Raw genomic sequence first — 14858 nt, 5'->3', positions numbered from 1 at the left:
TACTATTAATAATGTATGTATCTGATTTAACTTGCTGTTTTGTATCAGCCTGCACAATTAGCTTCTTCTCATATCCCCACTTCACTTCATTCATTGAGCTCCTGCTCCTGTTCATTCATTCACCGAATCCATATATCTATCCTTCCATGCTGCTGTCAGTGATTATAGTACCTACCTTGTTAATTGATATTTGGTCTGGCTTCTATAATCTCGTTGACTACACTCATGTGTTTATCTCTTTATGCTGCGTTGAGTGGTGTAGCACCTCACCATGTTGATAAATATTAGATCCAGCTTTTATTAGCGCCATCATTACACTCACATGTCCACGCTCACGTGCTGCTGACAGGGCTGTGTGATTCTTCTTTTTTTGATTGATATCAGCTCCGGCTTCTATTAGCATTTTCACTATACTCAAATGTCCATCACAGCATGCAGTTATCAGTGGTGTATCATTCCTACCTTGTTGATTGAGATCAACTCCGGCTTCTATAAGCACCTTTACTACATTGATATGCCCACCCTTACATGCTGCTATCAGTGGTGTATAATTCTTACCTTGTTGATTGATATCACCTCTGGCTTTTATAAGCGCCTTTACTACATTGATATGACCACCCTTACATGCTGCTATCAGTGGTGTATAATTCTTACCTTGTTGATTGATATCAGCTCCGGCTTCAATAAGCGCCTTTACTACATTGATATGACCACCCTTACATGCTGCTATCAATGGTGTATAATTCTTACCTTGTTGATTGATATCACCTCCGCCTTCAATAAGCGCCTTTACTACATTGATATGACCACCTTTACATGCTGCTATCAGTGGTGTATAGTTCTTTTTTTGTTGATTGATATCAGCTCCCGCTTCTAAAAGCTCCTTCACAACACTCATATGACCACCCTTACATGCTGCTATCAGTGGTGCATGATTCATACCTTGTTGATTGATATTAGCTCCGGCTTTTATAATCGCCTTTACTACATTGAAATAGCCACCTCTACATGCTGCTGTCAGTGGTGTATCATCTCTATCTTGCTGATTAATATCAACTCCTGCTTCTATAGGCTCCTTCACTACACTCATATGCCCACCCTTACATGCTGCTATCAATGGTGTATAAGACTCACCTTGTTGATTGATATCAGCTCCGGCTTCTATAACTTCCTTTACTACACTATTATGTCCACACTTACCCGCTGCTATCAGTGGTGTATCATTCTTACCCTGCTGATTGATACAAGCACCGGCTTCTATAAGCCTTTTAACTGAACACATATCTCCACGCCAACATGCTGCTATCAACGGTGTAACACCATCACATTCCTGATTGATATCAGCTCCGGCGTTTATAAGAAAGTTTACTGTAATCATATGCCCACCCTTACATGCTGCTATCATTGGTGTATAATTCTTACATTGCTGATTGATATCTGCTCTGGCATGTATAAGCTTTAACACTACAGGGTAATAACCATCTTTACATGCTGCTGTCATTGGTGTATAATTCTTACTTTGTTGATTGATATCAGCGTTTGCTTCAATAAGCACGTTCACTACATGATCATGTCCACCCCTACATGCTGCTGTCAGTGGTGTGTAATTCTTATCTTGTTGATGGATATCAGCTCTGGCTTCTATAAGCGCCTTCACTACATTCATATGACCAAACTTACATGCAGCTGTCAGTGGTGTGTCATTCTTACCTTGACGATTAACATCAGCCCTTGCTGCTATAAGCGCCTCCACTACATTCATATGTCCAAACTTACATGCTACTATCAGTGGTGTATCATCTCCACTTTCCTGATTGATATCAGCTCCGGCTTCTATAAGCCCCTTAACTACACTCATATGTTCAACCCAATATTCTGCTGTCTGTGATGAATCTAATATATTTTGTTCAGTGATATCAGCTCCAGCTTTTCTAAGCCCATTTAATACACTTATATGTCCACCCTTACATGCTGCACTCAGTGGTGAATCATCTCCGTCTTGCTGATTGATATCAGCTCTGGCTTCTATAAGCGCCTTTACTATACTCAAATGTCCACTCCAACATGCTGTTGTCAGTGGTGTAACATCATCACATTGCTGATTGATATCAGCTCCAGCTTCTATAAGTTCCTTCACTAAACTCATATGTCTACTCTTACATGCTACTATCAGTGGTGTACAATTCTTACATTGTTGATTGTTATCAGCTCCAGCTTCTATAAGCGCCTTCACTACATTAATATGTCCACCCTTACATGCTGCTGTCAGTGGTGTGTCATTCTTACTTTGCTGATTGATATCAGCTCCAGCTTCTATAAGCGCCTTCACTACATTAATATGTCCACCCTTACATGCTGCTGTCAGTGGTGTGTCATTCTTACTTTGCTGATTGATATCAGCTCCGGCTTCTATAAGCGCTTTCACTACACTTATATGTCCACCTTTATATGCTGTTATCAGTGGTGTATCATCTCCAAATTTCTGATTGATATCAGCTCCAGCTTTTATAAGCTCCTTCACTACACTCATATGTCCACCTTCACATGCTGCTGTCAGTGGTGTATTATACTCACCTTGTTGATTGATGTCCGCTCCGGCTTTAACTAGCTCCTTCACTAAAATCAGATGTCCACCCTTACATGCTGCTATCAGTGGGGTATAAACTCCATCTTGTTGATTGATATCAGCTCCAGCTTCTAAAAGCTCCTTCACCACACTCATATGTCCTTTCTCACATGCTGCTCTCAGTGGTGTATTATACATACCTTCAGGATTAATATCAGCTCCAGCTTCTATAAGTTCCTTCACTACACCCATGTTTCCATGCGCACATGCTCCTGTCAGTGGGGTAATATTCCGGTACTCTCTTTTAGGATTGATATCAGCTCCGACTTTTATAAGTTCCTTCACCACACTCATATGTCCTTTCTCACATGCAGCTATCAGTGGTGTCTTAACCATACCTTCAGGATTAATATCAGCTCCAGCTTCTATAAGTTCCTTCACTACACCCATGTTTCCATGTGCACATGCTCCTATCAGTGGGGTAATATACTTTCTTTTAGGATTGATATCAGCTCCGGTTTTTAAAAGTGCCTTCACTATACTCATATGTCCAGCCTTACATGCCGCTGTCAGTGGTGTATTATACCTACCTTTAGGATTAATATCAGCTCCAGCTTCTATAAGCTCCTTCACTACATTCATATGTCCACCCTTACATGCTGCTGTCAGTGGTGTAACACACTCACCTCGTTGATTGATATCAGCTCCGGCTTCTATAAGCTCCTTCACTACACTCATATGCCCAGCCTCACATGCTGCTATCAGTGGTGTATCATAAAACATATGTGGGATTTTCTTGTTTGTTGTTTGTATATCAACATACTTGATTAATATTCTTACAGCCTCTAAATTTCCACTGTAGCAACTCAATAGAAATAAGCGGTCATCTTCGGAAACAAATGGTTTTTGGTTTCCTGTATCACTAATGAAGTTTGATAGAGATAACTTGTCTGTTTCATTATCTTTTTCAATGATATTTCCTTTCTCTATTGCTTTATAGATTAATTTGGGGCTAAACGAATTCCAAAATACTTCAAACTTTGTTTCTTTGTGTAATTCAGTTTGTTTCAAAATATATTGTAGGATCTGATTGTGTCCGTAGTAAACCACCCAACTTATTACCCTCACACTGTATGTTTTTTCGTCATAATAACCCTTCTCATTCAACAGCACACTCTGTCTGCTCCACTCCCTGCTCCTCTCATCCCTCTTCTCACTCTCTTTCATCACATGCTCTTTTTTACCCACTACCTTTGATACATCCTTCTGTTCTGACAGAAATAAAGATTTTAACTCATTGTAAGACTTGGTCTTTAACACCTCAATAAAAGCCTGACACACCTGAGGATGTTTTAAAAGCTTATTCATAAAAACATCATATAGTTCCATATTTTCTATATCTCTGTACAAACGCTCTGCTAACATTGGATACTGCTCCTCTCTCAACCTAAGACTGAGATCATGCAAATCCTGGCTTCTTTCAATACTTAATGTTTCATGCTCCTCACCACTTAACACTACATTTTCAACTTGTTTACATTCAACCTCCGACTTTTCTTTACAATCTTGTACTTTCACGTTATTAGCAATGTAACTACTGCTGATATATTGCAAAACCAGATCTGGAAACTGAGAACCAAAATGATATGAAAGGATTTCAAGTACAGAGTCATGAATGATGGTGTACTCAGTACCAAATACTTTTGTGTATGTCCCCTCCATAGCTGCCAATGCTTTTTCAAATTTAAATGCATCAGTCCTACATTCAACTTCACAACATTCTAATACTTTTGATTTCATTTCCCGGAAAACAATGTTTCCTGTGTTTTTCAATATTTCTTTTGATAGTTTATTGTCATTTAACATGCACAAGACTAATGCAGCATAGAACAAACTGTTTTGCCTTTGCTTTTTGTAAAATTCTTCTAAAATACATTTAGCTGGACATGTAAAAAACCTTTCAACATTTTTTCTAAATTTCTCCTCTTTGGAATATAGTTTACACAACAGAGGAAAGATACCCAATGTTCCTTGCAGTAGTGAGGGGGACAACAAATCTCTATCCAAGCCGTGTTTCTGAAGGATCGATTTTTTATCTTCATTGTTCAATGCATTTTCGGAACTATGCATCATTATTGTATTATTTTCATTTGAGAAAAATGATTTGTAACATTCATTGAACACAGCCTCCCTACATGACATTAATATCTTTGTGTTTTTATGGGAAGGACCTGAAATTCTTTTTTCATAGTCTATCAATAACTCTAACTTTTGTTTTTGCAGACCTAAAACACCTACCACATCATCAATGACAAAAACTTGTGGATGACGCGAGTCAGAATAATCTTCAATCTTCCTGATGTCTATAATAGGTACAACCTCATATCCTTCTTCCTGGAGTATCAGGGCTATGTGATGAATCGTTGCTGATTTTCCAGATCCTGGAACACCAACAAATGTCATGTAAGGTTGCTTTCGGACTTTATCCAGCATTGTAGAGAAACTGTGGCTTTTGTTGTAAACCACATCATCTTTTTTCCATCGTTTGAAGTCTTCTTCAAATACATCTAAAATAAATCGTTACAGTGAGTGCTTTTTTTTTTTTTTTTACATTTTATTGTATCTTGTAAATAATGATATGTAATCTTACCCTAATGTAGACTAGTGCAAATGTATTATTTCCAATTTTATCAGAAAGTATTTTTTTAGCATATTTCGGAGCTGAGGCTGACGTCACGCTGCAGCCCGACCTTCATGTCGAAGTGAACCGCAGGCCTCATCTTTTTGTTCTTTAAAAACTATATTACAGTATCCAGGTGTGTATTATGTATTTGTGCTAATTTTTACTTAGTGTGCATTTATGTGAATCAATATAAGTATGCATTTTTTAGAATTCCATGATTTGTACATGAGTTGTGTATTCGGTGAACTTATTTCCCGCCAGACGCTACATGTGTCCTAGTTGAAGAGATCATGCAGATTGATAGAATTTATAGAATTATTAAGTAGGTAATAATGTGATTTGCTTCTTGATCATAGTTATACATAATAATGAGGTTGGTGCAACTTTCTAGTTTAAGTGTAATAAACGTGATCTTGTGAAATTTGTATGTAGTATTCCTAAATTACGGATTCCTCAGTTCTGAACTATGTCTAGGTTTTACTTTTAGTAGGCGATATATGTTTCCTGTTTGTTTGTTTACGGATAAATTGTTTTCATTTGTATGCACAAAAAAGTGAATCAAGGTAAATTGAACATGTAGAATAGATTGTGAGAATAAGATTTCATGATGTAGCAAATGTTCAATGATTTCTATGCATTTTAATGCCATTTTTGTTCACAATAATAAGGGAATATACATAAAATTGTACATTCAAACATATATACACAGCACATGAACAATGATAAACTTTTTTATATCTTCATAATCGGATGTAATGTACAAATTAAACTAATGGAAATATAGGAGAATAAATAAGTCAATATACAAAGTTTAAAAGACATAGTTAATAACAATAACAAGGACATCTATAATAATGAAAATTACAGACGTTGGCTGATTATAACTTTTTCCAAATTGGTTCTAAAAACAGGCAAGGATGGTAATAATTTAACATGTAATGGTAGATTATTCCATAAATGTACACCTGAATATTGAAAAGAGTTTTTAAATAGGATTGTTCGATGCTTTGGTAATCGAAGATTATAATTCAATTCTGAACGCAATGAGTAGGAATCGGAACTGTGAAAAATAAAAAGATCCTAGATATATTCTGGGCTCATACCACAAAAAGTTTTATACAATAAAATAAATTTATAAAATGTAACTAACTCAAAATCATTTAACCATCCTAGTTTTTCAAACAAAGGCTTAGATGGATGGTCAGGTGCTGCATCAAGAATAATTCTAGCAGCACGTTTTTGAAGTTTATGAATTCTCTCGATGTTAGATTTGGACGTATTACCCCAGACTGTAAGACAATAGTTTATTGAAGGCAAAATGTATGCATTATAGAAGAGTTTTCTTGTACTTAATGGAAGAAATTTCTTAATTTTACGGAGCGTAAATAACTTGTATCTTAATGATTTACAAACTGTATCAACATGACAATTATACTGAAGAGATTGATCTATCTGAATACGTAGGAGTTTTTCAACGTCAACGTTTTCCAAGTTTTTGCTAGAAATTTTTGCATAAAGTACTGGGTTTTTTAATTGTGATCTCTTTTGTTGGGTACACATGAGCATACATTTTGATTTGTCTGTGTTCAGTATCATCTGATTCTGTATACACCAGTTTTCAATTTCACATAAATCAGAATTTAAATGTGTTTCAATGGTATGTACATTGCTGTTAGGTAAATGCAGAGTTGCATCGTCTGCAAACATATCAATATTAGAGTAATTTACACATAAAGGAAGATCATTTATATACGGTATCATCCTTGGGTTGTGTAGATATCAAATTATTAAAATCATGATCCCCGGGGGTAGGGCGGGACCACAATAGGGATTCCAAGTTTTACATAGAAATATATTGAACAAATATTTAATAGGGATTCCAAGTTTTACATAGAAATATATTGAACAAATATTTAAATATCTGTCAACAAACACTGTGCCAGGAAAGCTGAAACTTATGTTGAAGTATCATTGGGTAGTGTACATATTAAATTGATAAAATCATGACCCCTGGCATGACATATAGAACAAATCTTTAAAACTCTTCTTCTCAAGAACCACTGGGCCAGGAAAACTGAAAATTATGTGGAAGCATCCTTGGGTTGTGTACATTCTAAAGTTTTAAAACCATAAAAGGGAAGGGGGTAGTGGGGTATACTAGGTATAGCAAGAGGGAGAATCTTGTAAAGAAATGAATTACCAAAGTTACTCAGTTTAGCGATGTAGCCCATGGGCCTCTTGTTTTAAATGACATTAATTTTTTTACTGTAACATTAATTTGAAATTAACATTTATTGTTCCTTTTCATGATAAATAAATACAGGTAAATCAGGGTAATTCCTAATCAGAAATAAGACTACAATTTTTAATATCTAAACACATCTAACACTTATTGATCTATACCTAATTATCAAATGTGTGCAAAATTGGAACACATTATTACAGTTGACAAACTTATGTACAATCAATATTAATTTAGGAATGACTCTAATTCTTGGCCAAATTATTTGATTATAACCTGGTTTGGGTCAGTTTACGCTTTATAAATCGCGAAGCGGATAATAAAAAAGCGTAAGCTAACCCAAACCAGGTTATAATCGAATAATTTGGCCAAGAATTAGAGTCATTCCTTATAATTTAATTTTTAAATAATTAAACAACTGTGGATGTGAAATTGTGCTGCTTTTTATGAGTTCAATTTTGCCGCTCAATAGTACATCCCTAGTAACGGAAGTGATTTGAAACAAGGGGACGTAATAAGTGATACACAGATCTAGCAGCCATGATGTTTGTTTACACGAGGTAAGAGCACGAGCTACTGTTTGAAGTTAAAAGTACATTTTTAAATATAGAATTTTTCACGTAATTCCATGAACTGGAAATGTGGGATTGCATTGATCTATACAGATGATTCAGCTGATTGTCAAGGGGGTGTGTCCCCATACCAAACCAGGTTATTACGTTTTATTATTGTGTTCCTTTTTGGAAATCAACCAATGAGAGACTAGAATATAATCAAAATTAAATCATAATTGCATCATTACATATGCTGCAATGCATATTTTCTGTAATGCAAATTATTTGTCTTAGTCATAGTCATGACATATACTAAAAAGTTCAACATGCTGCTTGTTTTCCAATCTTTTCATGAATCTAGATGAAGGATATGGAAATAACGGACAGCATTCAATCTCAACGTCCATTAAACAAATATACAAAACAAGAGCAGAGCAAACACGGACCTCCGAAACATCAGAGGTGGGATCAGGTGCCATGGAGGAGTGAGCATCCCCTGCCGACCGGTCACACCCGCCGTGTGCTCGCTGTCATAATCAGGAAACAACGGAAAAAATTCGTGGTCAATTCAGTGTATAAATAATGGACTAACAATTGGTATGAAAAACGTCAGTCAGCATTACATTCAATGATAAACTGCATCTGCCGACAAAGTCACTGCATGGGCCATAGAACTTACGAAATGATGACCCCAAACGAGACTGTTGATATCCCTGTTTCATCAACTCGCCTGTCAATAATTTACCTCGTTTAATAAATTGTTCACACGTAGAGCACGCTCTTGCGCATCGAATCAACTGAGACACAAATACTCCGCATGCAGGTGATGAAGGTACACTGCTGCACAAGCAAGGGAAGCCGACGATATAAAAGTCAAAGTCATCACGTTTATCATATAGATTGGTTGTTAGATTTCCACTATAGTCCTTTTCAAGTAAAATATCCAAGCACGAAGCAGAAGTGTCGGACTCTGTGGCATCTCTCATCTCAAGCTCACCAGGATATATCGTGTCGACGTAGGAATGGAAATTATCATTATTAATTGACAATACGTCGTCGATATATCTAAATGTTGAGTTGAAGGCCACAGCAAGTGTTTTCTTCTTATCACGTAAAAGATTTTGTATAAATTCTGCTTCATATGAATATAAAAATAAGTCTGCTAATAACAGAGCGCAATTTGTACCCATGGGAATTCCAATAGATTGTTGGAATACCTGGTCTCAAAAAAACACATAGATATTGTCAATCAGAAACTCAAGCATCTTCTTGATGTCAACTTCAGAGTACTTATGTGTGCAATCAGAATCTGTTTTAACAAAATAATTTTTCAAATGACCAATGACGAGGTAAGTAAACTTACGAGTTCCATTTTGTTGAAGAAGCAGCTGTCAATGATATCAAAAAGCCTGGATTTTAATTTTTCGTTGGCAATTGTTGTGTATAAAGTTGAAAAGTCGTAAGTTTTTAAGTTGTTGATTTTTGTAAAGTCTTGTGATTTCAAATTGTCCAAAAGTTCTTTAGAATTTTTAAGTATCCACATCTGATTTACACCACTTCTTGAATATATAGTTGTACAGTACTCTTGAAGTTTTACCTTCACTACTGTCAATATTTTATTGAGAAGTAACGAAAGAGGCTCGGTGGAACATTTACTGGAACCTGCAATGTATCTTTGTTTGTAAGGATTCTTATGAAGTTTCGGAATCCAGTATATATAAGGTAGTTCAAATTCATTTTGGCTCTTTGGAATTTTAAAAGTATTCAAAACTGACAGGTGATTTTGAAGAATTTCTTCCTTAGAAAGAGAAGTATATGTATAAGTAGGATTACCACTTGTAGAATTAAATCCAAGTTCTTCTAGAATGCAATATATATAATGAGCCTTACAAACGAAGACAATGTTGTTACCTGCTTTGTCGGCAGGAACCAGTACGTACTGATCGTGTAATCTATCTAATTCTTTTTTCACTTCTGGTTTATTGAACACAGAAGGATAGATGGTTTTCATTTTGCTCTTCAATATTTTAATACGTGACTTTAACATGGATCTGATACATTAATCCATTCTGACAAGGTGTCAATGTCTTCTTTTTCATATCTAGCCCATCGTTTGGCGTAATTTTCAACAGAATCCATAATATTTATGAAATTCCGGCGCCAGTTGAAGGATCGGGGTTCCCTATATTTAGGACCTTTTAAAATAAGTGATCTAAGGTCCTCATTACGAACTATTTTTACGTCACCTGTAATAACGTGTCCAGCAGGACTATAGTTAAAGGGCGAAGAAGAACATGAACACGAAAGGGGATTATTTTTCAGATACAGTAGTCGATATCCAGGCCTTGTAAAGTGTTTTTGTAATTGAAAAGTTTGGAAGCAATGGTCGATGTATATATGTAGGAAATACAAGGCGTAGTCTTTAACTTGAAATATGTTGGAATACAAGACTGGACCCTTTTGTGATTAAGAATATTACTTATATTAACCGCGTCAATTCCTTTATTGGCATATTGAAGTTTAAGGAAAAGACGGATTGTTTTAGCTGCATTTTCTTCCGTGAAACATGCGGGTTTAAAAAGCCTATGATGTGCAATATCCATAATCACAGAACCGGGCCTATATTCAGCTGTTGAAAAATCTAAATTTGGATGTTCCTTGGTCTTTTCAAGAAGACTTTTTTAAAGTTTCAAAGGGACAGAGTAAAGTTTGGTTCGAATATGATGTAGACCTAACTGTTGATTTACATAAGCTAGTAATGAATCAAAAGAGACGTCGTGTATTGCAGGTTTATTGTACGAACGATGTCCATGAGTACGCTTACGTCTCTGTGTATGGTTAAAAAGTCCAATCACATTTACATTATTACACTGTGGACTTGTAAGATTTCCAACACTATCGACATTGTCATTACATCCATAGGGAAAGGCTGTCCCTAGTTTCCTAATCCAAAATTCTTCACGTTGTCTACGGAAAGGTGTACTCAGCGACGGACTATTTGTGTGGTGATAAATCTTTTCCAGAATTCTAACTTTCATTGATAAAATAGAATGATCAGGTGAATTAAAGTGTTTATATAAAAGCTGCTGACCACCATGATTTATTTGAAATCGATGACCTGATATTCTTTTGTTAAGCGATCCCTTGGTTTCACCGACATAAATAAGTAAATAAATAATAAAATAATAAAATAATAAATAAATAAATAAGATTTAACAAAAAAAAAACAAAAAAAAAAGGAGAATATATATATATAAAGCATTCAAAAACCAACAACACTGTATATCCTTAGTGTCGGATCTACCAAGTAGATACAAGGTCACGGATGGAAATTTATGTTAAGCACTAAATGACCAACGACACGAACAATAAAAATTGTCAAATTTTTGGGACGCCCTGTCCTTTCTTCAGGACAAAGAAAAAAGTTAAAAAGTTATAAGAACAAAAGAAAAACAGAAACAAAAACAACTAACACTACTACTAAACTACTAAACACTAGATATTTACATACTTAATTACATGTTGAATTGGAAATTTCTTAATAACACTAATGAAGAAAAAAATCCGGACCGCTATGAAATACGTCCGGTCTATCGGGCATACTCGAGTGAAGTGCGATTTACATAATTGAAAGAATTATTTATGTTAATTACTTACGACAATCAGTAAATCGTACATTGTTTCATTCTCTCAAAATGGCATAACTTTACTTAATAAAAAAAATGAAAGAAAAATCATATAGTAGGGATATTCAAACATATGAATTATGATCAATTATAAATTTTGAAATGTTTAAGGATTTATTATCGGGAAAAAAAATTAACAAAGGCGTGAGCAATACATAGTTATGTGGTTGTTCGAGTTCGAGAGTTAGTGGCAAAAATTAATTGTAGAGTTTGCACTAGATTGAGAGAATAAGTTTGTTTAGTATGATCAGGAATTGGGTCTAACTTACATTCATTCTGATGAAGTCATTCAATTTGTTAATACCATTTGGGCGGAATGACTTCAATTTCTTCAAGTCAGAGAGGACACCCGAGCATTCTTCCAGAGTAACCACATACCATCCCGTCCTTAAGAAACTCTACGGTGTCCTTCAAAAGAACCTACCAATTCTCCATTCAAACAAACGGATGGCAGAGGTCTTACAGGAACCCCCATTGGCTGCATACAGACGCCCAAGGAACCTAAAGGACATGGTAGTAAGAACCAAACTGGACAACCCATTACCTAACGGGGGCTTTAAAACTTGCTCTGACAGGAGATGTCTTCTTTGTAAGCAGAGCACTTACACAGACAGTTTTAACAGCCCTGTTACAGGCCGTAGCTACAAAATATAAGTATATTTGTCCTGTCATACTTACAACTGCATTTATCTCATTCGTTGCAAAGTTTGCTCCAAACAGTATATTGGTGAAACAGGAGATCTCCACAGGAGAGTCAATAACCATTGTTCGACCATTAGAACCAAAAAACTCAATGAACCCGTTGGGGAACATTTCAACTTTGAGGGTCACAAATGGGAGGACATGACAGTAGTGGTGATTGACCATAACCTAAGATAGACAGATGCTCAGAGGAAAAGTAAAGAAAAGTTCTGGATGCACCGATTGAAGTCATTCTCGACTAATGGTATTAACAAATTGAATGACCTCACCAGAATGAACGTTAACTAGACCCAACTCCTGATCATACTGAACAAGATTATTCTCTCAATTTAGTGTAAACTTTACAGTTAATTTGCGTCACCAACTCTTGAACAGCCCACATAACTATGTTTTGCTTACGCTTTTATTAATTATTTTTTCCTGATAATAAGTCCTTAAATATTTCAAAATTTATAATTGATCATAATTCATATGTTTAAATATCCCTACTATATGATTTTTCATTCATTATTCTTTATTTAGTAAAGATACGCCATTTTGAGAGAATTAAACAATGTACGATTTACTGATTGTCTTAATTAATTAGCATATTAATTAATTCATTCAAATATGTAAATCGCACTTCACCTGAGTAAACCCGATAGACGGGACGCATTTCATTACGGTCCGGATTTCTTTGTAAGTGTTCTTAAAAATTTCCAATTCAACATGTAATTAAGTATGTAAATATCTAGTGTTTAGTAGTTTAGTAGTAGTGTTAGTTATTTTTGTTTCTCTTTTTCCTTCTTATGTTCGTATGACTTTTAAACTTTTTTCTTTGTCCTGAGGAAGGGACGGGGCGTCCCGATTTTTTTTTTTATTTTAACACTTGCACGTGTACATAAAAAATAATTTTCATCATTTGGTTCACAATAACATCGGGTCTATACACAATATAGAGTTATGTTTATAGAACATGTAGAATGTGAAAGGTGATTTGAGAAAAAAAAAAGACAAAGAAAAGGGGGGAGGAGTCAGCAAGAAAATAAACTTTCTTCTGTTACAAAAAATACAAAAAAAAAATTAAAAAATCACTCAAATGAATTATAGGATGTACATGTATATATCAGCTTGTATATGTAACTCTGTTACTTACAATGTATCACAAATATTTTGCCAATGCCTTTCTTATTCTTCATATTTACAATTCTTCATCAATAAAAAAATTTCAATCAAACGTCTATCTGTGATCCTCTTTAAAACAGCTTAAGTATGTATTCTTGGAACATTCTTATATTAACTGGCAAAAATAAATTGATTTACAATAAGTATTAAAAGGTTTTGAAATTTATTAACATTCATATTTTCATATTTACCAAATAGTATTTCTTGTTTATCAAAACAACAATGAATATTAAACTTATTTAAAATCCATTCTTCAATAGTACACCAGAGTTCTTTTACATGAAAACATTCAACAAATAAATGATCAATAGTTTTTATGTCACTTCTGCAGAAACTACATGCTGGAGAATCGATCAATTTTAGTCTAAAAAGATAATAATTAGTTGGGATGATTCTATGTAAGATTTGAAACTGTAGCCATTGAAGTTTAGATTTTTGAGTTATTTTAAACGGAAGTTCAAATATTTTAGCCCAGTCTGCCTCATCGAAGATAAATCTGTTATCTTTCCATTTTTTGATTGAATTAACTGGCTCTTTCTTTTTTACTTATAAATATGTTATACATATCCTTACAACCTTTATCATGTTTATAAAATACAAAAATGGAATTTGGAAGATGTGGTCCAATCAACTTAGCATTTTTAATTTCATCACAGTTTATATTTTTCAGTCTATCTAACACTGCTATTCTAAAACCATTATAATCAACCAAATAGGTTTTCACTTTCAAGTTTATTAATGAGTCGATACGTATGAAACTACCCTTATTGTTAAAGAGGTCAGTAAGAAAAACAATGCCTTCATTAAAATAGTTTTTCCAAAAAAAAAAGATTTATTATTAATTTTAATCCATGGATTACTCCATATATGTTCAAAGAGCACATGCCTGTCCTTTTCTTGATTTATTATAGTTAGCCTTGCCCAGCTTGACAGAACTTCTTTCCAAAAAACATAATTTACTCTTGTTGAGAGATTCAGAATATAATCAGAACCCCTTATCCAAAGATTGTTTATATCTACTTTAAGTTCAGCTTCAAATAATTTTACCCAGTTTGCTGGTGAGTGAATAAGTCTTCTAATCAAACTTGATTTAAGGGCAGAAATGAATTCTGTATAATCAATCATTTTTAGACCTCCATATTTATAGTCCTGGATTACAACATTTTTTTTTTTACCTTGTGAGTTTTGCTACCCCAAAGAAAATAATACATTTCAGTCTCAAACATCTTCAAGAAGTCTGACTTAGGGTTTGGTAAAGTAA

The 14858-nt window shown here is 34.6% G+C and overlaps 1 protein-coding gene across 1 annotated transcript; it reads right to left on the bottom strand.

Annotated features, from left to right (window-relative positions):
• Nucleotides 1-223: 223 nt before the first annotated feature.
• LOC134254241 (ankyrin repeat domain-containing protein 17-like) lies at nt 224-4366 on the bottom strand. The gene is made up of 3 exons (XM_062736788.1): nt 3319-4366; nt 2575-3198; nt 224-2520 (listed from the first exon to the last, which is right to left on the bottom strand). The coding sequence occupies exons 1-3, from the start codon at nt 4364-4366 to the stop codon at nt 224-226; spliced, it is 3969 nt and encodes a 1322-aa protein (XP_062592772.1).
• Between the last annotated feature and the right edge of the window lie 10492 nt (nt 4367-14858).

Source organism: Saccostrea cucullata, unplaced genomic scaffold, assembly GCF_032062105.1.
Source record: "Saccostrea cucullata isolate Sc308-1 unplaced genomic scaffold, CSIRO_AGI_Scuc_v1 ctg2751, whole genome shotgun sequence".
In the NCBI taxonomy this organism is placed as follows: Eukaryota; Metazoa; Mollusca; class Bivalvia; order Ostreida; family Ostreidae; genus Saccostrea; species Saccostrea cuccullata.
Note: the sequence above shows the minus strand (reverse complement) of the source record. Positions and strands in the feature narration are given on the sequence as shown.